At 43.4% G+C, this 22,575-nt stretch overlaps 1 protein-coding gene across 1 annotated transcript in view; it reads left to right on the top strand.

The window, feature by feature from the left end:
• Positions 1-21,180, top strand: part of LOC113006687 (cadherin-2-like) — a 101,832-nt gene extending 80,652 nt beyond the window's left edge. Inside the window, exons 14-16 of the mRNA XM_026142789.1 lie at positions 3,965-4,104; positions 11,612-11,773; positions 17,630-21,180. Coding sequence (XP_025998574.1) covers positions 3,965-4,104; positions 11,612-11,773; positions 17,630-17,836 — 509 coding nt within the window. The 3' untranslated portion in view covers positions 17,837-21,180. The remainder of the gene's footprint in view (positions 1-3,964; positions 4,105-11,611; positions 11,774-17,629) is intronic.
• The last annotated feature ends 1,395 nt before the right edge of the window (positions 21,181-22,575 follow it).

The raw sequence follows: 22,575 nt of genomic DNA, 5'->3' as shown, positions 1-22,575 counted from the left end.
TGCTGATAGAGTTGTGGGTCTTCAGGTTTGTAGCGAAGCTGCTAAACCCTGTCTGTTCACTGCACCGTCGACTCCGTGTTAATGATCGTGCAAAATACAGCAGCTATTAAATATGCATTCCTTTCTGTGTTTGTAAATGTGTGGACAGCAGAGCTAAAGAAACAGTTCAGTTTGCTGCTGCAGCTCAGCGACACTCACTTCCTATGAGCCAGCAAGACATTTCAGGCCTAATCCAAAGTGTTGGTGTCGAACGCCTCACAGTTTTTCTTGAATTATGTCCTTGTTAGCAAGCAGCACCTGATGTGCTTGGACACTCTGAGTGGCCCTTTGAGCTGCTTCCTCAGCACAAAGCTACAGGTGACAGAAGAGCAGGAAAGCAAACAAAGTCAGCCTGACTGATCACTCAGCTGAAGCACTGCAGAGTGTTCTTATACAAAGAAGAGATCTGAAGCCCGATTGAACCACTGAGTCACACTTTTAAAGGTTTTTTAAAGAAATAAACACAGAGCTCTCACTCGGGTTTCACATGATGGATCAAACTGTTTGATTAGCCAGTTAGAATAAAGGCATTTGGGCCAGCTAGGAGACTTTAAACTAGAGCCATCGCCAAAGCTCTGCAGGCTACAGTGAGCTGTGGCAGAAAAATGATTAGTGCAGCAGGCGACATTCAGGGCCAGAGAAGCTTTAATGAAATCTGCTGTACTATATTTTAATAACTGCAGTCTTACTGGAAATTGTAATGTCACCTCAAGTTACACAAGGCATGAACAAAGCATTCAAATCATTATGACGGCCATTTTTGTGCACAAAAACGCCGCCGCTGATAAAGTCTGGCTGTGCCGAGAGGAGGTCAAATGGAGTCGGAGGAAACAGCCACAAGCAGGAGAGCAGCACATCAATATGCCTTTCATGGACCTGCTTCAGGAACTGAGGGACAACGAAAGCAGCCACAAGAGCAAATACTGAACTGAGGCTTGAGCCCTGAAAGACATCACAGTGAGGAGTTTCAGATTTAGAGCTAAGTGAAGTCAGATCAGTTTAAATGAAGTCCTTGATGTGGGGAAGATTCAAGTGTCCACCACTAAAGCAGCTTCAGCCTCTGATAAAAGATGAAGGTTCCTGGTGTTTTACTGCAAATGCTTTTGTGTAGCAGCAAAGACAGCAGGGCTGTGCAGAGAACTGTCAGTATGTTTATTACCATCTTTATAATGCATCTTTATTTTAAATAATGCCATCAGCTCGTGACCATAGACTGTATATAAAAGATGCCCGCAGCCCTGTGACATGCGGCTACAGTCGATGAAAGGCTGGAGCATCGACTTATAAATGAACACCAGCAAGCTACGCTCATAAACAGTATGGGTGCAAACAAACATGCTAACTGGTGCTGAGTAAAGGACTTGCTGTAATTTCACTCACCAACACTGAAGCACAAACGTCTTGGGCAGGCAGCACGCTGCGTCACCTGTCAGGTAACTGCAAATACTCAGAGGCACAAACAGCACAGATAAGCTAAGCTAAAGCTAGCAGAGAGCAGCAAAAGAAACTGCCCACGGGGATACCAGTCAGACTAAATGCTCATGTCATCTCGACACTTTATGGCTTTCCTTGGTTTTACAAATGAAATTCACAGCCCTCCTTGCTAATGCTCGTAGCCACACCCTGAGCAAAGTGTGGCTGCACATCACTGGTTGCATGCTTATCTAAGGGTTAGCACAGGTGTCATCGTTTACTCTCCCCGCTCAGTCGGTTTCAGTTTCCATCCACAGAGAGAAAGAGAGGAGGGGGACGAAGAAGCCTGTCAGGGCTGCTGGCGTTGGAACTTCAGTTGTATATTAATATACATTTAACTGGCTGGGATTCCTTTGGTCAGCTGAGAGGAGCTGCAGTGTTTAAATGTGTAGCTGACAAGCACACATATGCCTAACTTAAAGGGGTTTTTTTTCAATCATATTATATCAGGATATAATGTGTGCTATAGTGTGGGCCCCTGGTGGGCCGTGACGGTACTGCAGGGGAGTCATGTACAGTTACGGTCACCTGTTTATATACATTTATTTATTTATATAAAAAACAAATTAGTTATTTTGAGATATTTCTCATTACTTTGACCTGAATTTACAGTTCTTGAAATGTGTCCCTTGGTCTGAACACTTTGCATATGACTGGGTACCAACACCATTTATAACCAGCAGCCTGGGTTATTTATGATTTTGGAATAAAACGAAGTGCATCAATGTCTCTTGTATTTTGAATAGAGTCAGGCTGTAGACAAGCTGGGCCCCATGATTTTCTGTTTATATGGAAACGGCCATGTTTTATCTTTTTTTGTGTGCTTCTTTGGCCAAATTCAGAACTCCATATTTTGTGACCTTGGTGGCCAAAGGTAATGTGCAGCACTTTCCAGGGTGTGAACTATTCTCCTTAGTTTGATGTGTTTGTCAGAGAAAGTTGCAAAGCTGCATGTGTCTTTACATCTACCAGCTCCCGGGCCTGAACACCTCCAGATGGGAAGTTTAGGTCTCAGACTGAGGAACATTTCCCACATTATGGGATGATGTAAATTGTGGAGCAGCAGTGATTTGCATTCTAAATAGACTGGATGTGTTGTCTGGTGTCCTGTTGAAAGGCAGTTGGGTGAATAGCTTCCAGCTTTTGCTGATGGTTATACTGAGAAATGTTACTAATGGTGACATTATCGGCTCTCTGGGGTTTCAGTTGTCATTTAGAATTTCTCTCAGCATCCTCGTGTGTTTTGGCCTGTGCAGGTACATTGGTGCAGGTTCATGAATGCAGGCGCACCCTGAGCTGTCTCATAAATCCCTCCAGATTAATGTGATCAGTAAGACAGAGAGATTCACACTGACTTTTAAAACCCACCAGCTGTCTCAAAATAAGAGCTGAAATCCCAGCGTAGGGGAGCAAGTATTTTAAAGAATGGAGTGAAACATGCAGCTATTTTGTATTGAACTGTGACTGTGTACAAGGTACTTGAGGAGATAACAGGGGCTTTGCAGTGGTAATTCAAATCTTGCATCAGAGATGATGAAGTCGGTCTCCTGGAGAACTGCCTCGTGGTTAAAATAGTGAACCCGTCTGTAAAAAGACAGATGTGAAACCATAAATCAGGAGAAAGTGCAGCATTTTGATCTGATGGGACAGCCGTGCGTGCTGTTTGTGCAAAGTTCCACGTTTCGGCTTCAATTCAAATGAAAATCAGGCCCATGCAGCAGCTGCTTTATGGACTGCATGTTTATATCCAGTTTGCAGAGAACTGAAGGTGGCAGACATAAACAATGGAAACATAATGATTTTATACACAAACTGCATGTGAGATGTTTCACTGCTGCTACACTGCCACAGCAGAGACGCAGAGAAAAGAGGGAACATATCTGCAAATTCACAGAAAACAAAGAGAGGAATTAAACCAAAGGCATATTTACGTATCACTGCTGGCATAACTGACATGCATGTCGTGTGAGCGAGGCAGCGTGTGGTCTGCAGGACTTAGTGGAAGGTTTAACAAATGTCTGCTGATGCTTTCAAAGGAAGATGCAAAACAGAGGATGGCTGAAGGTCTCGTCACAAACATGTAGCTGCTAACTAAAGCAAAGTGACTTCGTTGCTGTGTTTTAGGGCAGGGAGATGTTTTTGGACAATACTGGGCCCCAGTGTAACATCATACTGGGACCACTCCAGCTTACATCTCTGACAGAACCATATCTGATATATCTGTGACTATGGGATGGCTCAGTATGTCAGTGGATGGGTCTTTTTTCAGTTTTCTTTCCTACTGTGAGTCAATGGGGGGTTTGTAACGGAGCCTCTGATTGGTAGATGTGTTCTTTCAGTCTGAGCTAAACATGAAACAGTTGGTGGTCTCTGAAGCCCTTCATGGAAACTCACTGGTGCTCACTGAGGTCTTCGTGTGTCCTCATCTGCTTGCGTCACTCTTGCGTTGCAGTGCTGGTGCTGCTGTTTGTGATGTGGATGAAGAGGAGGGATAAGGAACGCCAGGCCAAGCAGCTCCTCATCGACCCGGAGGACGACGTACGCGACAACATCCTGAAATATGATGAGGAGGGCGGTGGAGAGGAGGACCAGGTATACAAATGAACACTTCATGTTTTTGTAACTATTTATATTAGCCTGCTTCCTTCCATCACTGCCATACAGCAGCAACACACACACACACACACACACACACACACACACACACACACACACACACACACACGTCTTCAGATAGAAGACATAAAACACACACACACACTCTGCCTCTCTGCAGTTTTCAATCATCTGTCCTCCAGCTAAGATTAAGTGTACTACAAAGAGGACCTCGAAACAGGATTAATTGCTTTCTGTTGGAGAACAATTTCCTGTGTCTCCACACAACTTTTCTGCTGGTGCCAAGCACATAAGCCGCTCCGCACTTCTACTGCGGAAATGTTTAACCCCCGTTTACCCAGCCGACCACACTCAGGCCTGTTTTACTTTCTATAGAAGCGGCTCTCTGCGAAACAACAAACGTTAAACTGTGAACGATGTAGGAAGTGTGTTTAAAAATGTGAAAAAGCATGCAGGAGAACGCAGGCTGCGGTTCTCAGGCTGCACCATTTTCTCATCTGTAAGTCCTTTTGTTTAGCGCCTCTCCTCCTGCCTGCTGGGCGTCTTCAAACTAACTGCAGTCAGTCAAAATGGAAGCAAGACGATGTCAGCGGTAATACAGAAGCACTGGTACTCGCAGAAAGCGTAGCTTGAAGTAATATCGATGCTATGCTTTAGTTTCCTTCAAGTATCAGAAATAAACAGCAGAGTCAGTCGATTATTAGCCTGTGGAAGACTAACAATGGTTTGTTTTTTCATTTTTGTGATCATATTTATGCTTCTCTAATAATAAATGTAGAATTTGGCTTAGAAATATTACACCAGTCTAATCAGCAGAGTCATAAAGTGAGCTAACATCGCGAGGCTTCATCACTGACGAGGTAGCCTCCTGAAAAAAGCATCTTATTTTGAAGGTGACCTAAAACACAAATAGAAACATGTTACAACATGACACTACAAGTACACAAATACAACAGCAGATTCAACAAAAAGATAATTAAATGTGTCCTTTGTAAGATGACCTGAAACAGCAGAAAGGGAGGGAAGATGATTCTGGTCACACGACGATTCATTCTGGAAAGACCATATCAGGCTGTGTGTGTGAGAGGGTATAAAGATGAATATGGGACAAAAAACAATTTCAAAGAGGAAAGAAAATTCAAAATGAAGTGAAATGAGTGAAATTGCCTTTTGGATTTAGGGTGCAACCAATTCAGCGATTCATACATCAAACTTTTACTAAGCCTGAGAGTTTGGTTTCACAGCTGCACAGAGCTGAACAGAGCACAATCAAGAAATTTGCCCCTTCATCAAAAAGTGAAGGCCGCTGTCATCACCAGCTGGCACAGCCTTAAAGTGTTTAGCCCCCGATAGCCGTCAGCCCAACAGCAGCACTAAGGCTGTAAGCGTGTAGCGTGGTGCGTCGCAGTGATGCTGGTTCCTGATTTCTTTAAGTACCGCGAGGTCACCACTTTCTTCACATGAAATTCCTGAATTTAGAAGGAAGTTTGTGTTTGGTTGTGCGCGCTGTATATCTGTATTTGTAAAGATGACATTTAATAGTAAGACGGTAAAGATGATTGTACTCGCTGTACTTTGACTCAATGGTTTGAGCATGCTAGCATGCTGCTGTGATTCAAACAGCGGGACTGCAGAGCTCTCGTTTTACCTGATGATGGTTCTCATCATCACGTCTGTTCTTTAGTCTCACAGCAGAATTCTCGGGAATAAGTCAGATCCCAAATATGGGACAGTCTCATTATTATGAGTGATGCTGGTGAGCACGATGACAAACTGGCACCAGAACCGTTTGAGAGGAGTCACACGCTGCTACAAGCACAACATGAACGTGAAGAAGTGTTTAGAGCAGCCGCCTTTAACACCCACAGACACATTTGGACCCAAAACACTGCACATACTTTCTGACATCTAAAATGAAGATAACACTGATGTATATAGATGGTTTCTACCTTATGCTTTGTATAAGAAACTGTAGTGTGTTGCTTATGAAATCCATGAAGGTCTACAGAGAAACTCAATTTTATTTATGTGATGAACACATTTTGAACATTTTGGACTCTTAAAAAATAATAACAGAAAGAAACACTCTGAGTTGAAGGTCTCTGTCAAATGAATTAAAAAGCTGAACTTCAATGATGCACGTAACAAAAACTGTCGTGAGCCTCATCCTTGCATCGGCGTTGGGCTCTCAGAGCGTGTCGCCGAGCCTCGACCTGAATTTAAAAAATAAATTAGAAAAAAGCGCTGTGTCACTAAACAACGAAGAAAAAATATTTACAAGATATCTGCAGAAATATTTATTTTACCTGGTTAATGGGCCGTCTGCTCCTGAACCATCTTTAGCAGGACCGCGAGCTCGTCTGTGAGCGGCGTTTGTTTTTAACATGGTGGAGAACAGCTGCTCACATACATGTGTGGATGCAACGATCGACGCGACTCCAAGAGTTATTCCGGTCTTTCTCCACTCCTTCTCCTCACTCCATTTGTGATTGTGAGCAGGAGTGGCCTGCTGATGTGGAGTGTGATGCTTATTATGAGTGACCAAAATTACATATAATTTTATTTTAATATTTCACGATCACAATAATCTTCCAATTTAGAGCGAACACAAATAAAATGCACTTCGATTAAATACCGTGGCTGCGCGTGACTGAGGGCAAATAAATTCTAAGGGATGAAAGCGTCGGCCCCTGGCTTAGTACTGAAGTGTATTAGGGTCAACATCTGTGTTATTGTTGTTTTGTTCATTGAGCTCACATTAGTTTGGACTTAATATTGTTTCTGACTCATTCGTCTTCTTCCTCCTTCTGCTGTAGCTGTGCTCACATTTAGACAGAGCTTTGGAAAAGGCGTTTCCTCCTCAGTTATTACATTTGAGTCTAACTCAGCAACTTATAACCCAGTTTGAACACAAAGGGTCATGAAAGCCCCGAGGCTTTGTTCCAGCTCCTCTAAAATAAAAACGGACATTTCCATCAAAAGATATTCATTTTAAATATTTCTCTGAATTTGAAAACTGGGCCTTGATAAGCTTGACGAATCCTATCAATATTGTAAGTGATGAAGTTTTTCCAAACATCATAACAAAGTACATTATTAAGGGGAACACACTCAACAGAGCCTTGAATAAAACAGAGAAAATGAAAGCTGAGTGGCGTGTTGGTTGACTTTGGTTCAGTTCGTACTTTATTCCCTGCGGTTCAATAAACAGAAGCGCTGGTGTAATCTCTCTCCAGGCTAAACAATGGACACAAAGTTAATAAAAGAAAATCAAGGTTTGCTTCTTCCTTTATCATTGCCACAGTAGCACACTGCACAGGCCTTGGATGGTGTCGGGGATCTGCACTGTTTGATAAGGATTTTCATTTCTTTTCTACAGGCAGCTCAGCTCTTTATTTGTCTGGATTTAAGCTTCAGATAAAAAGCAGACTGAGTTCTCGGGAACACACTTGTGTGCTTAAGCATGCCAACACCAAGAAACACAGAGACATACTGTACATATACACACAGTCTGCCACCTGCTGTAGCTCAGGGGCAGAGCAGGTCAGCCACTAATCAGAAGGTCGGTGGTTCGATCCCAGGCTGCCTCCTGGCTGCAAATATCCTTGGGCAAGATATTAACTCCATGTTTGCCTACTGGTGGTGGTCAGAGGGCCCGGTGGCGCCAGTGTCCGGCAGCCTCGCCTCTGTCAGTGCGCCCCGGGGTGGCTGTGGCTACAATGTAGCTGCCATCACCAGTGTGTGAATGTGTGTGTGAATGGGTGGATGACTGAATGTAGTGTGAAGCGCTTTGGGGTCCTTAGGGACGAGTAAAGCAAACAAATGCAGGCCATTGGACCTTCAGCCGGCTTCTGCTTATGCACCATTAGCCAAAAACTGAGCTTCGCATGAGTTCATACAGGCTACAAGGTTGTTCAGCCTCCAGCAGATGATCTGATCTTAGTGCCAGTTCAGCATCAGCTGATGATAACCTTTTACACATTCAACTGACAGATCGTACAGTGTCATCTATAACTGCAAGCTGCTTTGCAAACCGCTTCTGATGTGGCAAATCCACTAGCCCAAAAAAATGGATCGGACATCAATTGGAGAAACGATAGTCTTTATATAAGGCTTCAAAAAGGGGAATGTACAACAAATAAACTGCTCGACATCAGAGCAACATATAATGGCTTCCCAAACTTTCTTTGCTAGCTAAAAACCCAGAGTAACTTTCATCTACCACAAAGGATTCTGGGAAACGCAGTTTCTAATGAAAATAACTGTTAAATGCTCCCTTTTAGCAGAAATTAAATCTATAATTAACAGCATCACTAAACATATGACTAACACTTAAATCACTTACAAAATAATCAAAATGCTGTTATCAAACAAAAACTGCAATAAAGTTACAACAGCTTCCTCCCAGCTCCAACATCTGGCCTCATCACTGTCCTATGCTGCGGTCCATCTATGCAGCAAAGACAGAGCCAAACCAGCAACTGTAAACTACTGCAGATCACCATGTTCTTTGACTAAACTAATAACACGCTATCTTTAAACGCTACGTAAAGGCGTTGACATGAAACAAAGTGAAATACACAGGTGCTCAAACTCTCTCGACATAATCTGATAACAGCGATCTGTGTGGATAAATGTCCGTCACAAGCACAGGTGAATGTGGGATTTGGAAAGTGCGAGAAGCCTGAGATTTAGTGTTTGGGAAGAACAATGACTCAGAATAACACTGAGCGTTTGTTTTTGTGCAAGAAAACATCATTAGAACAAAAGACCAGAGCATGAAAGAACCACAGTACTGCACCATAAAAGAGTCATGAAGGAATTATTAACATTTGTGGAAGTTTTAACCTGTTACGACTGGATGTTAGCAGCAGTGTGCAAAAACCAGGCTCAAGTCCAACATTTGTGTTTCTGAGGTGTCTCAAAAATTCAGCTTAACTTGAAAATCTCAAACTGTGTTTGTTCTTTAATTGTGGTTCCGTAATGATGCAAACAGATATATAGACAAACATATAGTCACTCATAACAAATGACTAAACCTGGGACAACAACTCCACTCAGTTTATAAAAAATGGTCCATCAATTCAGTTTTATTTACACAGCGTCAAATCACAACAACAATCGCCTAAAGGTGCTTTGTAAAGTCGACCCTACAGTAATACATCCAGAGAAAAACCCAACAGTCATGTGACCCCCTATGAGCAGCACTTTGGTGACAGCGGGAAGGAAAAACTCCCTTTTAACAGGAAGAAACCTCCAGCAGAGCCAGGCTCAGGGAGGGGCGGGGCCATCTGCTGCGACCAGTCTGTAAAGACACAAAGTAGCAGCGTTGCTACGCGTGGTGATTACAGCCATAATGCGCTGTGTGGGGGTTTCTCCTCACAGGTTTGTTGGTCCAGGATTTGGGACAATACCTAATAATATTCAGCGCCTTCAGGCGACTGTTGTTGCAATTTTGTGATACATTTTAATTGAACCGAGTTGACATTTTTATTGTTTTTCCTACTAGTTAGTCCTCGAGTGTCGTGCTTTGGTTTGGACTTGACAGCGTCAGCCTGGCAGATGCTCGGAGGTTAATGAGTTTTGCGTTCAGTTGAACCGTCCTTGAATTTAGAAATGCTGACACTTATTATTAAACCTCTAAACGTCAGAACAGGGACAAAGCTGTCACGTCTCCAATTTGTAAGTCATTCGTGTCGTGTAGAAAGAATTCTACATCTTTTCAACAGAAATGTGCTGGCATTGTTGTAAAAACAGTCCTCAAATGAAACATTCATTCAATCAGGTCATGGCAAGTATAGAAAGAAAAGAAGCAAAGATCGTTTTGTTGCTGCCTGGCAGGTTAACGCTGGGCTCTCAGTCACAGTGTTCTTCTGATTGGTCGTTATTGTGAATAAAGCCCAATGTCAGTCCACAGCCTTTAGTCGATTTTCCCTGGAAACCAGAAAGCATGAATTGTTTTCTGGGAGGTTTCTGCGGTGACTCAGACACAACCATTCACCATGAGCAGGCTGTGACGCTCCTCTGATTGTATCCACGCTGTAGGAGAGAAGGTGAAAGACGAGCTGCGACTCTCTAAGTGGATGCTAATTAGTTTGCTTTAGGGTCGTTCTCATTTTTCCCCGAGGATGATGTGGGAGAAATGGTAGACATTGCATCACGAGAGCCAACTGTGCTCATTTGACTGGGTGAAATTCACTGAAACGGTTAAATACAGCTAAAACAGATAAGTCCATTAGCTGAGTGGGAGACTGCTGCTTTCATGAATCTGTCAAGTTCGTTATGAATTTTAGAATCCTTTTGGTATTTCCACTGCCACAGGCTTGCAGAGTACCTGGCATTAGGCTACGATTAGTGAGAATATATTATTATTCAATGATGGCGAGGATTGTTGGCCAGGAACTAATTTTTTCTCGTTTAGCTTGAAGTGTGAATTTATGGCAGCTTAAATATTCTGTCTCTTTTAAGGTGGAAGTGTTTGAAGTTGAATTCATATTTCAGGACACTCTGGAGGTCGCCGTGTCTCCGTGCATAGTAACGAGACATTTTAAGCCGTACAGGAAATGCAGCGTTTCTGAGTCTTCACTACATTCAGGTAGATTTGGCTGCATGCAGCAGGTTAGTGGGCCACAGCTGTTGCAGCATTGTGCAGAGTGTAGAGAGGGACTTTCATGTAACGACTCTACAGCCGCACATAACAGTAGAGTATATAAGAGAGTGCTCTTAATTCACAACAACACAAAATGATACCCTGAGATGTTGCTCCTGGATAAAACAGCAGTGTAATCCCATTACTGGAGGCAGACATGAGTAATATGGCTCCATTATCTCACCTTAAATACTGCAGTTGTTGACAGTTAATTGTGGTCAATACTCATTTTTCACTCTGAATAAGCAACAGCAAAGTAGAAATCCAAAGAAGTTTTTCTCTGTTCAGAGCAGAGCATCCCTGCGCACCTCTGTCTGTGCTGCCACACAGCAAATCAATAGCACAGCCACCCACTTCACTGCTGGGCTTACAGCTCTGCTATTTTAACAGGAGAGTAGATAAAACACAAAGTGAGCAGCTGAACGGTTATAGCAACTTGGTATAATTGAGCATAAATAGTTTCAGATGTACAGAAACTGGCTGATCTCAGTGCCAACGGCAGCTGATAACCTGCTTCAGGCACTTTTCACACTGGGTCTGTTTGAGCTGCTTTAACCTGCCGATGCTTCTGGTCTGAGGTATGTGCTGTAAAGTCCAACATTACTCTGACATTCATGTAAACTTTACACACAACAGCAACAGGAAACAGCAGTTTAATACATAATATAACACATTATCCTTATGAAGCAATGGGATGCTGCATTAATCATCAATGGACTGTCCTGAGAACTCTGAGTGCTGCACAGGTTGTAGAGCCCTTTAAGGCAGGATTGTGATGCAGGGCTGTGTGACTCACTGTAATGCCAACATTTGTGTGTTTGTGTGGGTGTGCAGGACTATGACCTTAGCCAGCTGCAGCAGCCTGATGCCCTGGAGCCAGAGTGCGTCAAAGTGGGGATCAGACGTCTGGATGAGAGGCCCCTCCACCATGACCACCAGTACCCGCTCCGCTCCGCAGCCCCCCACCCAGGAGACATAGGCGACTTTATCCACGAGGTACGGCAATAAGCAGCATCTTTGAGAGGATACAGACCTGGATGACAACATCTTTGTGTAAAATGTCAGTCCGAACCTGTGCGTGTGCTTCAGTCGACTTCCAGCCGCACACACTTCAGACTGTTCCCAGATTAAATTCCAGTGTTGTACACATGCACTTCTAAGCACACAGGAAGTGATGAATCGCAGCTTCAGTGAAATACAGAGTGTCTGTCTGACAGCACTAAGTGAACACTGTGTCCATAAAAAGCTGGATTTGCCAACATTAGTTACTTTTGCTTCCCTCATCTTTTTTCCTCCTTTGGTGTCGAGCATCAAAGAGCGTCCAGGATGTGTGCAGTTTACCTCATCACCTTAAAGGATTTAAAATATTCAAGTTCAAACAGTTTGTTTAAAGCTCTGTGGAGGTATTCTGAGCTGCCAGTGTGAGAACGGGCCCGTTTCAACAGTTCTGACTGCGGCTATTTAAAACTGAAAGCTGAGCATATTTAAAAAGGGAAGCTCACATTAATCATCACTAAACTCATTCACATTTAGATTGTATTTCATTCTAGGCTCTGCTGTTTACAACATTTCCCTCAAATAAATGTCAGACTCACACTTTTTAAGCATCTTTGATCAAACTGTTGGAAATGATAGTTGTGAGCGTCACGAAGAGAAAGAAGGAAGCACTTCGTGGAGCAGGTGACATTTAGAAAAACACAGAGATGTGATGGCTTGACATGTGGTCACAGCCTGGCTACCAAACTGGAGGTAAATCCACAACGTTTGGTTAATCCCACAGACCAGCTGAGGGTCCTTAAAGGGCTGATTGAGTGTTTAGGGAAATCCAACTTTGATTGTTTTACTGGGCAAATGTTTTCAGCTATTTCTCATTTCTTTATATTTTGCTTCCAGTGAGTTAGACTCTCTTGGCTTTTTGTAGGATGCTGTTTCTTTGGACATTCACAGGATTTTCTTCTTCCTTTTTTTTGCTTAACACTGACGTATGAATCAGGTATTAAAGATGCACCTAAATCAAGAGATAAACCAGTGTTTATATAACATTTAACAGGGTTTAGTAAAGAACTGATATTAAATTGCATCTTTATGCACTTTATTACTCGAAGCCTGTTGCAAGAACAAATATTTTTCGCCCATTTCTTTAGTTGAATCTAAAAAAAAAATGGTAAAGATAACAGAAAAAGTGTTTTTGAACCAACGAGGTGATTCCTGAAGAGCTTTGCTTGTCATATTTTGTCAGGACAAGAGTCTACAGCAGATAAAGAGTGAAAGCATTGTCTTTAGGAAACAGGAAAAAATACACAAAAAAGTTGACATGCAGTGGAAGAGATACATCTGGTGCTTCAGTTTATCCATTTACTGTTTGCACAGCCTCAGCAGAAATGGTCTCAGTGTAAAGCTGGATCTCCAGAAGAGAGGAGAAAAGGATGAGATTAGCCAAATTATACAAGAACTCGGCTGAAAACAGGTCTCATATATCAAGTTATCAACAACCTGCATGGAGGAGTTCGGAAAGGGTACAGTGTTTGTAAAAGTGCAGCTGTTACGGTCAGGAGCTGCATTTTAGCAGTGATGTTGGCATTCTTGTTAAAAATGATCATGAATGCAGAAAAGTCCAGTCAGATTGTGATCCAGCAGGTAACAACACCTGGAAGGCGTCTAATTTGGAACAGCCTTGTTATTCAGCATGTCATTCATCCCAAACACACGACCAACAGAAACAAACCTGGATGAAAGAACAATGAAACACTTTCAGGCACGGATTAGCCTCGCCAGAGCCCGGACTTCAGCATTATCGAAGCAGCGTGGGGTCATCTCGGCACAAAGTGGAATAAACTGCAGCCAACATCCAAAATCGATCCTTAGAGAAGCAGAATTATTCCTGAAGACCGGTTAATCTAATTATCAGAAAAGTCCAGGCTGTGCTGAAGGATCAAAGTGGTCGTACCAGATATTGACTGTCAAGCTTGTTACAAGTTGTTGCCCTAAGTACTGTCATTCCCATACATGTTTCAGTAAATTACTGCACCTATTTCTCATGTTTCTAGCAAAATCTGAAAAACGATGGGGGCTCAAGATTTTTGCACAGTGCTGTAGAAGAACTCATATTTATATTAATGGTCACAGTGTTGCATGAGGCTGCAGCGGCCTTTCTTATGTCAAATGAAACTTCTTATAATCACCGCCTCTGTGAGTGCGCCCCGGGGCAGCCATGGCTACAGTGTAGCTGCCATCACCAGTGTGTGACTGTGTGGATGACTCAGTGTAGTGCACAGCGCTCTGGGGTCCATAGGGACTGAGTAAAGACAAATACAGGCCATTTATAATCATCAGGTTCATATTTGATCTGTTTGAAGAGCGGTTTGGGATTCTGATGCTCTATAGCAGCGGTCCCCAACCCCCGGGCCGTGGACCGGTCCGTGAGTCGTTTGGTACGAGAGCTGAGGCTCAGATGTGACGTTCATGGTTTTCAGGGGGTTTTATCGTTAACTCTGTTTCCCTGGGTCGTTTCCCGTGTTGTAGTTGTGTCTTATTTTGAAAGAACTATTTACCATAGCAACCAGAGAGCATTGAGGGGCAGAGAGGAGGATGTTACTCTCAGTGTTGTTGGCGCTTTTCAGGAGGACGCTGCTAATAAAGTTACACAATTACACAGTGAATTCATGTTTATTGTTACAAAAGACCACAGTTTTTGTCTTTGTCTGTATCGTTTCATTTTGTTGTATTTATCCACCACACCTTAAAGGCCGGTCCGTGAAAATATTGTCAGACATTAAACCGTCTGTAGTGTAACTACTGCTGGCCTCGACTCATCACAACCCAAACTTGTAATTTAAGTTTAAACAATTAATAATGAAGAGCTTCTAGAACAATCAGATGTGCACACACACAGCACAGGCTCACATGTAAAGACACCTGACCAATCATTGCATTCAGTCCATGTGGATACGAGGTTCTCGTTAGAGTTCATGTACAAACTGTGCAGCACTGACTCGACTGTGAATGAGTAATGACCCACTGTGACGTCACTGTGTGTTTGCCACACGTGTGACTCTTCCTCACAGAAGCACACTCGCTTAGAGAAATAACAGAGTCGTCTTAACCCATCGAAGCATCTCAGAGAGACTTTTTCTTCAACAGAGCTGACATCATAATCTCAAGCACAAAGTTATCTGTACTGATGCAGCTGATGCATGTTGCTGTCTCTGCAGTAGTTGCATCCATATTATCTGCATGTGTGTGTGTGTGTGTGTGTGTCTGTGGTTGGGCTGCATAAAGACATCTGCCAAGCACAGCTATGAATAATGATCAGGAGCTGTCAGACATGGCAAGCTGATCTAGACAGCTTAATCCTACAGACATGACAAGCTGATGCAAGCTGATCCCGCCCCTCCCTCTCCGCGTTAATTCTCTCCTTCCATTGAGTTCAGAGTGACAGGAGTGTCTTCAGTCAGATGACAGGCGGGGCCCACAAAACATTTTCACAGCTTATCAGATTTGCTTCTTTCAGTTTAAGCGTCCTGAGTGACAGCGAGATGCAGAAGAAAAGGACTCCTGCTGCAACACATTTGAACAGACTTTTTTTGTTCATAAAAATAGTGCATGTTTGTGAAACACGTATGTTTCCTGTATGTAGGAGGGGTTTGGTGGTTTTAAGTTCAGGCCACCCTGAGTAATCTCTTCAATCTCCTCATAGAGACAGAGCATCTGTCCAGCATGACCCAAATCCTCCTCTCTCCTACACTCCATAATCCCTCTTTCCTCCATACTGTCCATCTTAACCCATTCACACACACACACACACACACACACACACACACACACACACACACACACACACACACACACACACACACACACACACACACACACACACACACACACACACACACACATAACCCCAACCCTAATTATGAGGAGTTGCATAGCCATGGTCCCCACACCAAATTCAAATTGTATTTGTCACGTACAGTCATACACAGTACGAAATGCAGTGAAATGATTACACAACTGCTCGTGACCTAAAGAAAAAAAGGCTATGAATAAGATTAAAAAGGGTAAATTTAACTAGGAAGGAATAAAATAAAATATAAACATTAAAGTTAAAAAACAAAATAACTGTACAACAAAATACACAGTATAGAAATATATAAGGATGTATGAAGAAATATAAATATTATATACACAATAACAGCAGCTGTACCAGTATTAACTGGAAATGAAGAATATAGTGACCAGTGTTATTTATTATTTAATGTCTTGTGCAGTGCAAATATGCTTAAAGTGATGAAGTGAAAACAATGTCCAGAATGTCCAGTGTGTGTAGGAACTATATGTGTGGGTCAGTACTGTGTGGGGGTGTGATATCGCCTGCAGGAAGAAGCTCCTCCTCAGTCTCTCCATCACAGCTGCATGAACAGTTTGTCCCCACTTCATCCAGAATACAAGGACCTGCCTCGCCCTCCAACCCTCCTCTACCTTACTCTGATCCAAAGTGCTCGTTCTTCTTCTCCTGGGACTGAAGTAGTGGTGGGAGTGAACACTGACATTTCAAATCCCAGTTGGTTGGGAAAGCGAGCTTTGCTCCCTGACGATGGTCTCGGTGGATCCACAGAGATCATCAGCTGGGCTTTTTTGCGGTTTTAACTTGGTCTTGTAACTTTTAGCGCCTGTGTTCAAGCATGAACATAGGTTTCTATAATACCCTCACGCTTACTGTACAGTTACTATAGAAATGTAGGATTACTATAATCCTCTACTTAATACTGTCAGACTTGTAGCTGCTCTACTATAAATTGTGCTTTTCTCAGTCACTGAGATTCTCTGGAGTTGTTACGGGTGGAAAACCTCTGGTATAAATACAGACGTATCTCTTCCTGATCAGCTGAAAGTTTACTTAGCAGAGATTTTCCATACAGTCTTCAGTGGTTTAGAAGTGATGAGTGTGGAAGTTCCCAGATTAACCTGTGTCAGGATGTTCTTAACCCACAGAAAACAGTGTGTGGGAGGTGTTATCACTCCCTGCTGCAGCGACCACTGATAAAGGAAATGAAACCTTTACTGACCCACTCATTTACTAACAGTAACGCACAACAGAGTGTCAGTATTAGAACCCGTGATGTGCTGCAGGTTCTTGTCTACAGGGGGGATAAAAGACCAAACTTTGGGTGGTCTCCAAAAGGTCTGATGAAGCACATGGTGGTGCTACGATCCTCAGGCTCAGGCAAGTTTGAGAACGACTGGCCTAAAGTCATTTGCAGGCATGAACCCCAGACAGTGTGAGTGGAGTCAGCACCCAGCATGAAACGGTCCACTTCAGACTGGAAATGCTCCTTTTGGTTAGGACTAAGCTGTTGCTAGGGAAGAACATGGATGAGGTATGAAATAAGCACTCTGACCAAGTACAAAGGTCGGCCTCATAGACTACAGTGTGTCATGGGACTGCTTTAGACATTCCACGTCCAGCAGGCGATGACCGAGGGCTCAGTGTAGGAAACATCTCGGAGAAAGCTCGCATAATAATAATAATAATAATGGATTGCATTTTATAAAGCGCTTTACAATTCCACTATTCATTCACTCTCACATTCACACACTGGTGGAGGCAGCTACAGGTGTAGCCAGACTGACAGAAGCGAGGCCGCCATATCGCGCCATCGGCCCCTCTGGTCATCACCAGTAGGCGGCAGGTGAAGTGTCTCGCCCAAGGACACAAGGACCGAGACTGTCCGAGCCGGGGCTCGACCCGGCAACCTTCTGGTTACAAGACGAACACCCAACTCTTTGAATCGCTATCACTCTTATTTCCAGTATTGTTCCCTCACCTTCCTGCTCCCCCTCTTTGTTTTGCAGGGTCTGAAGGCAGCAGACAACGACCCCACCGCTCCTCCCTACGACTCCCTGCTGGTGTTTGACTATGAAGGCAGCGGCTCCACCGCCGGCTCCCTCAGCTCCCTGCACTCCTCCTCGAGCTGCGGAGACCAGGATTACGACTACCTGGGCGACTGGGGGCCGCGCTTCCGCAAGCTGGCCGACCTGTACGGCGGAGGGGACGATTAGCATTCCCTACTAACAACGGCCACTCTGCCCCCCACCCTTGCTTCGGAGCTCAGGTGGCGGGTGGGGTAAAGAAAGATGAAATTGGGTAAACACGGGGTTTGGATCTGCACTTCTGTATTTCTGCGGGACAGCTTGTAAAGAGACTCGCTGCCTCTTAAGGACAGTTTGATGGCACTAGGGGCCATACTGACTCCTGGCCTAGCAAGGCCTGGCACTGGCTAGCATTCAGGCTAGCTGACATGATCTGAGCGTTAGCCTCGGTGCTAACAAACGCACGCAGCCAGAACAATGCTCTCAGAGAGGATGTTGTCTTTGTGATGGTCGAGAGCTTCGACAGCCATGCTACAGACGCTCATTTACACTTGAATCTTACAGTACAGCAGCACTGGGGTCAAATGTGCCTTTTGTACATTCTTTTGATTGTGTTCAGTCTTGATTCTTTTTGTTGCTTTAAATTTCCTGGTGTTTTGCAGCAGCAACTGGAGGAGCACTGCGCCATGTTAATGAGTGTGTGTGTGTGTGTGTGTGTGTGTGTGTGTGTGTGTGTGTGTGTGTGTGTGTGTGTGTGCGAGCAAGTGTAAACCGTTTCCACAGAGACACACTGGATGGATACTCTAAAGGGCAAAGCCTACTATGAGATGCCTTGGATGATCCTACCAGCAAAAACATGGCTTCAGTGTGCAGCTCTGGGTTTCACTCGGCCTACAGCATCAAACGTCTAGACTTGGATCTGATGCAACACATTGTAGTTGCAGTCGCAGCTGCGTGTGTTGCTTGGTGGCAGTGGTTGCTCATTTTCACAGTGCTCTAGTATTAATGTGACTGTCTGCATCAACAAACCTGGACAAGCTCAGAAGTTTTCATTTTCTCAGAGCTTCTTCGCACGCATTCAGTATCCGTCCTGGTCTTTGAGTGAACAGGAACGTTGCCTCGTCTGGCTTTCACTCTTACATGCTCGAGAACATTTAGTTGGCCAAAATGAGTTTAAACAACTGTTTCTGAATCTGTGAGGTTTGTGCAAACACACGATGTTATTTGTGGTGCAGTTAAACTGTTGTGGTTATGTCCTTGCTGTGCGTTCACAAAAGGGAATTCAGAATGGGATGCAGTTTAGCTTGTTTGCAGGATGACAAAACACTGAAGCAAAGCAGTGAAAAACAAGAAGATAAAATATAATTTCCATTTGGGTGTTTGTGCAGATGAAAGCAAAAGAAAAAGAAAGAAAAACGGCAACAAAGCATCAAGGCCACAAACAAAGGAGCTGGAATCTAAAAACATTTCAAGCGTTTTTGTTTGCTGAGCCGCTGTTGGAGGAAGTGACAGATAAAATTAAAATTCCCATCATAAAAGAAATGGATTGAGTAATGAAATATTTAATGAATATGACAGAGATGCAGCAGTGGGGCTGTGTCTGGGCTGAGCAGACGCACTCTGGATGGAGCTTTTATTTACAGGTGAGCATTTATGTTTGATGAACAGGTTGTGGACAGAATATAAAGCAGCTGACTGATGTTCAGCCTCGACAGCCTGGATATGCATAGTTGTACAAAAGGAAATTTTAAGGTACAGGAAACCTAGTGGTAACGAAGACAACAACAACATGGTAGTGTGTCTCACGTACTATCCAACCAACCTTTGCCCTTTTAGCAGGTCTGTGCAGAGCTACAGACACACACAGCAAACACATTAGGAGCTGCTCAGCATTCAGGACCAAAACTAAGTCAACAGGTCGTTTGTGTCCCACAGAAGCTGAAACGGTGACGTGTCACCTCCCATTACTCTGTTTTTCATAAGAACCAACAGAAGAAAGAGGACATGATCAGAGCTTATCAGGAGCTCCTGTGGTTTCACTCGGCTTCCTCCAGCCTTCTCCTGTTTGTCGTCTCTCTGTTTAAGAGCAGAGTGAATCCTGCCCACTAGTGTAAACCTGCTGCTGTCTGTGAGCGAATTTCACCTTTTTACAAAGTTCATAAACTTTCAGACACGCATTAGTTTCTGTTCACGCCACACTGCACAAATTTGCATCAGCTGCATGGATTTTGCTCCACACTCGGTGCTGATGGGACTTCACAGTTCACTGCAAGAACGCGCCTCTTTTACAGCATCTGTTTTTCAAAGTTCAGGCAGCTCAGCTGATCTCAGTGCCAGCCTACATCAGCTGATGGCTCGGTTCATCGGTAAATGTGTGCTTGAAGCTGTTGTAGCCTTCTCATATTCTCTTTGCTTCTGCAAGCTACTTTGCAGCCCAGCCCATCAGTGAAAAGCTGGAGCTGTCACAGGGGTAGAGGTGGGATCTCCTGGACATGTCACCAGCCTCACTCAGTCTCTTATTCAAATAATTTACTAATGACCAAATAACCTAACCTGGATACTTTTTAATTCTTACTGCAGAAGCATGCACACTTCATACAGGACGCCCTCCGCTTATTTAAATGTGTCTCTGTCACTCACCCACGTTGCTTTCAGGCTTTTTAGACAATGAAAGTGACTTTGTGTGACAGCACACGCTCCATCCTGTGACAGTGGTCATTGGTGATCGACGTCCTCGGGCCCTTTTTTGATTTCACTCATCAGGACTAGTTTTTGCCTGTGAGGCTGAGCCATCATAAGCTGCTCCAGGGATTCACCAAACGCAACATTTTTAAAGGGCTTTGATGAAGTTGCATGTTAGCGACACGAACAACCAAAAAAGCGTAGCCGTGGACATCAGTGTCTCACTTCTAAACTTTAATAAAAGGTCCAGTTTTATGCTTTTTGAAGCCGATTTCCAGTATTACCAGGTAATTGAACCTGTAAAATTGAGTGCAGGGCGCACCACGCTCAGCACCGGCGTGCCATCTTGGTGAAGCTGTACGAGTAACATCGTTCCTTTGATGTTGTTTGAAACAAAGGTTGGTCAGACCCAGAGCTGCACAGAGGAGCTGGATATTTTTGCAAGTTTGATTTTCCAAAGCTGGTGAGAAGACATGTACAGTAATGCTAGACTTTAGATAGATACCTTCTGTTGTTTTTTGTTTTGCTTTTATCACGATGTAACGTATGCAGCTGATCGCTAATAAAGGAAGTCATCAGTCCTTGTTTTGTAGCAAAGATACTTCTTGATACTCTGCTGTGGTGGATTAAAAAGGCAATGTTTTCTTCTGTCTGCTGATGATTTGCCTTAGTGTTCTCTGGTACTCTTCAACTGGCTACTCACTGTAAACTGAAACATGTACAGATTGTATTTTTCTCTTGTTGTTCTTTTGGCTGTGGTCTCTGAAAATGACATGCTAATATCTTGAATCCTTGTATATGTGTAATTTGGATTACAAATTAAAACGTTTTTGCATGTTTTTATCTTTTTATTATGGGAAAACAAGAATTTTTGGATGTTTTTTTTCCAGTGAGTTAAACATCAAACCCCCACATACCAGCACGCAGACGCTCAGAAGGCTGGACTCTGCCTTTGGAAAGAGGCGGCTCATCCAAACCTTAAAGGTCAAAGAGATCAATGACATTTTAATTAAAGGTTTTGTCACTTGTGTAAATAAGCCAACTGTTGCATATTTCCACATCCAGTGGGCACAAAGCAGCATTTGGATTGGTGTTTTTATCCCCCTGGCTTCATTTTCCATCGTTCTAAAACAATTTTCTAGCAGCTAAACCCTCCACAGTGTTGATTAGTTGGGCAGTAGGTTTATCAGAGCTTACCTGCTGTGGCCAAAAGGACGCTATTACCAATTTTTCACCTACAACCTGGCACAGACGCTGATGCTGAAAAGCTGGCACCGGCACAGCATAACAAAATTCCTGGGTCCCAAAGTTGGAAGCACTGATGTTGGTGTTTAATAAGCGGCTACAGATGCAACACAGTATTCAGAACTTCCTGTAACTTCTGCCAGTAAAGCCGCACAATAAACTGCTCTCAGACGTGTCCACGTGTGTTCTCAGAGGGAACCAGCACACAACAGGCCTCACACCGTCACACAGCAACACAACAGGCTAAAATGATTCATCGCACTAAAATGTCCTCTGTTGCATTTAAAACAACCATGATAAGTGTGTGTCATGACAAGAAGTAACTGGTGGCAGAAATACTTGCACAATGTAAAACCACCATTAAAGGTAACAATGAGCCGTGCACTTTGTTAAAAAGTTAGGAGGTTTTTCCAGAACACTAAAACCTGAACATGAAATCAGCAGAGAGGGTGATATACTGCCGTCTGTGGATTCAACTCCAAAACATAACTAACCTGGGTCGTCTCACAAAGACAGATATTTTCTCAGGCATGAAAAAGATGAAACACAGCAGACATTGCAGCTGTTTTCACAAACATTAACACAAGCAAGTGTTGTGTGCAGGACGTCCAGGGAGTGTACGAGCAATGCCAGAGCGATGCAGCGGTGCACAAGGAGATGACGCTGAAGCTTGCAGATCACAGGATCTTGTGGTTTTTTAGTTAAAGAGCACCGAGGCTGCTTTCTGTAAAACATGACATGGTTCACATTTCACTTCATATTTAGTGACTTTTTTCACTTTGTTAGTTTGCTGCTTACCCTTTTAACCATTCAAGGTTATTTATTGGGTTTGAAGTACTTACATTTGAATATAAACTGCAGAGATGCAGGAGTTCAAAAAGTTAAAGGCTAACATACATTTAAATTTCAATAAAATGCCAGCCCGTTCTCACTCCCGAGGCGTAACATGTTGAAAATGTCTACATGTTTTGAGTAGAGATGGCACGATACCACTTTTTTAT

Source organism: Astatotilapia calliptera, chromosome 15 (assembly GCF_900246225.1).
Source record: "Astatotilapia calliptera chromosome 15, fAstCal1.2, whole genome shotgun sequence".
Classification (NCBI taxonomy): domain Eukaryota; kingdom Metazoa; phylum Chordata; class Actinopteri; order Cichliformes; family Cichlidae; genus Astatotilapia; species Astatotilapia calliptera.
Note: the sequence above shows the minus strand (reverse complement) of the source record. Positions and strands in the feature narration are given on the sequence as shown.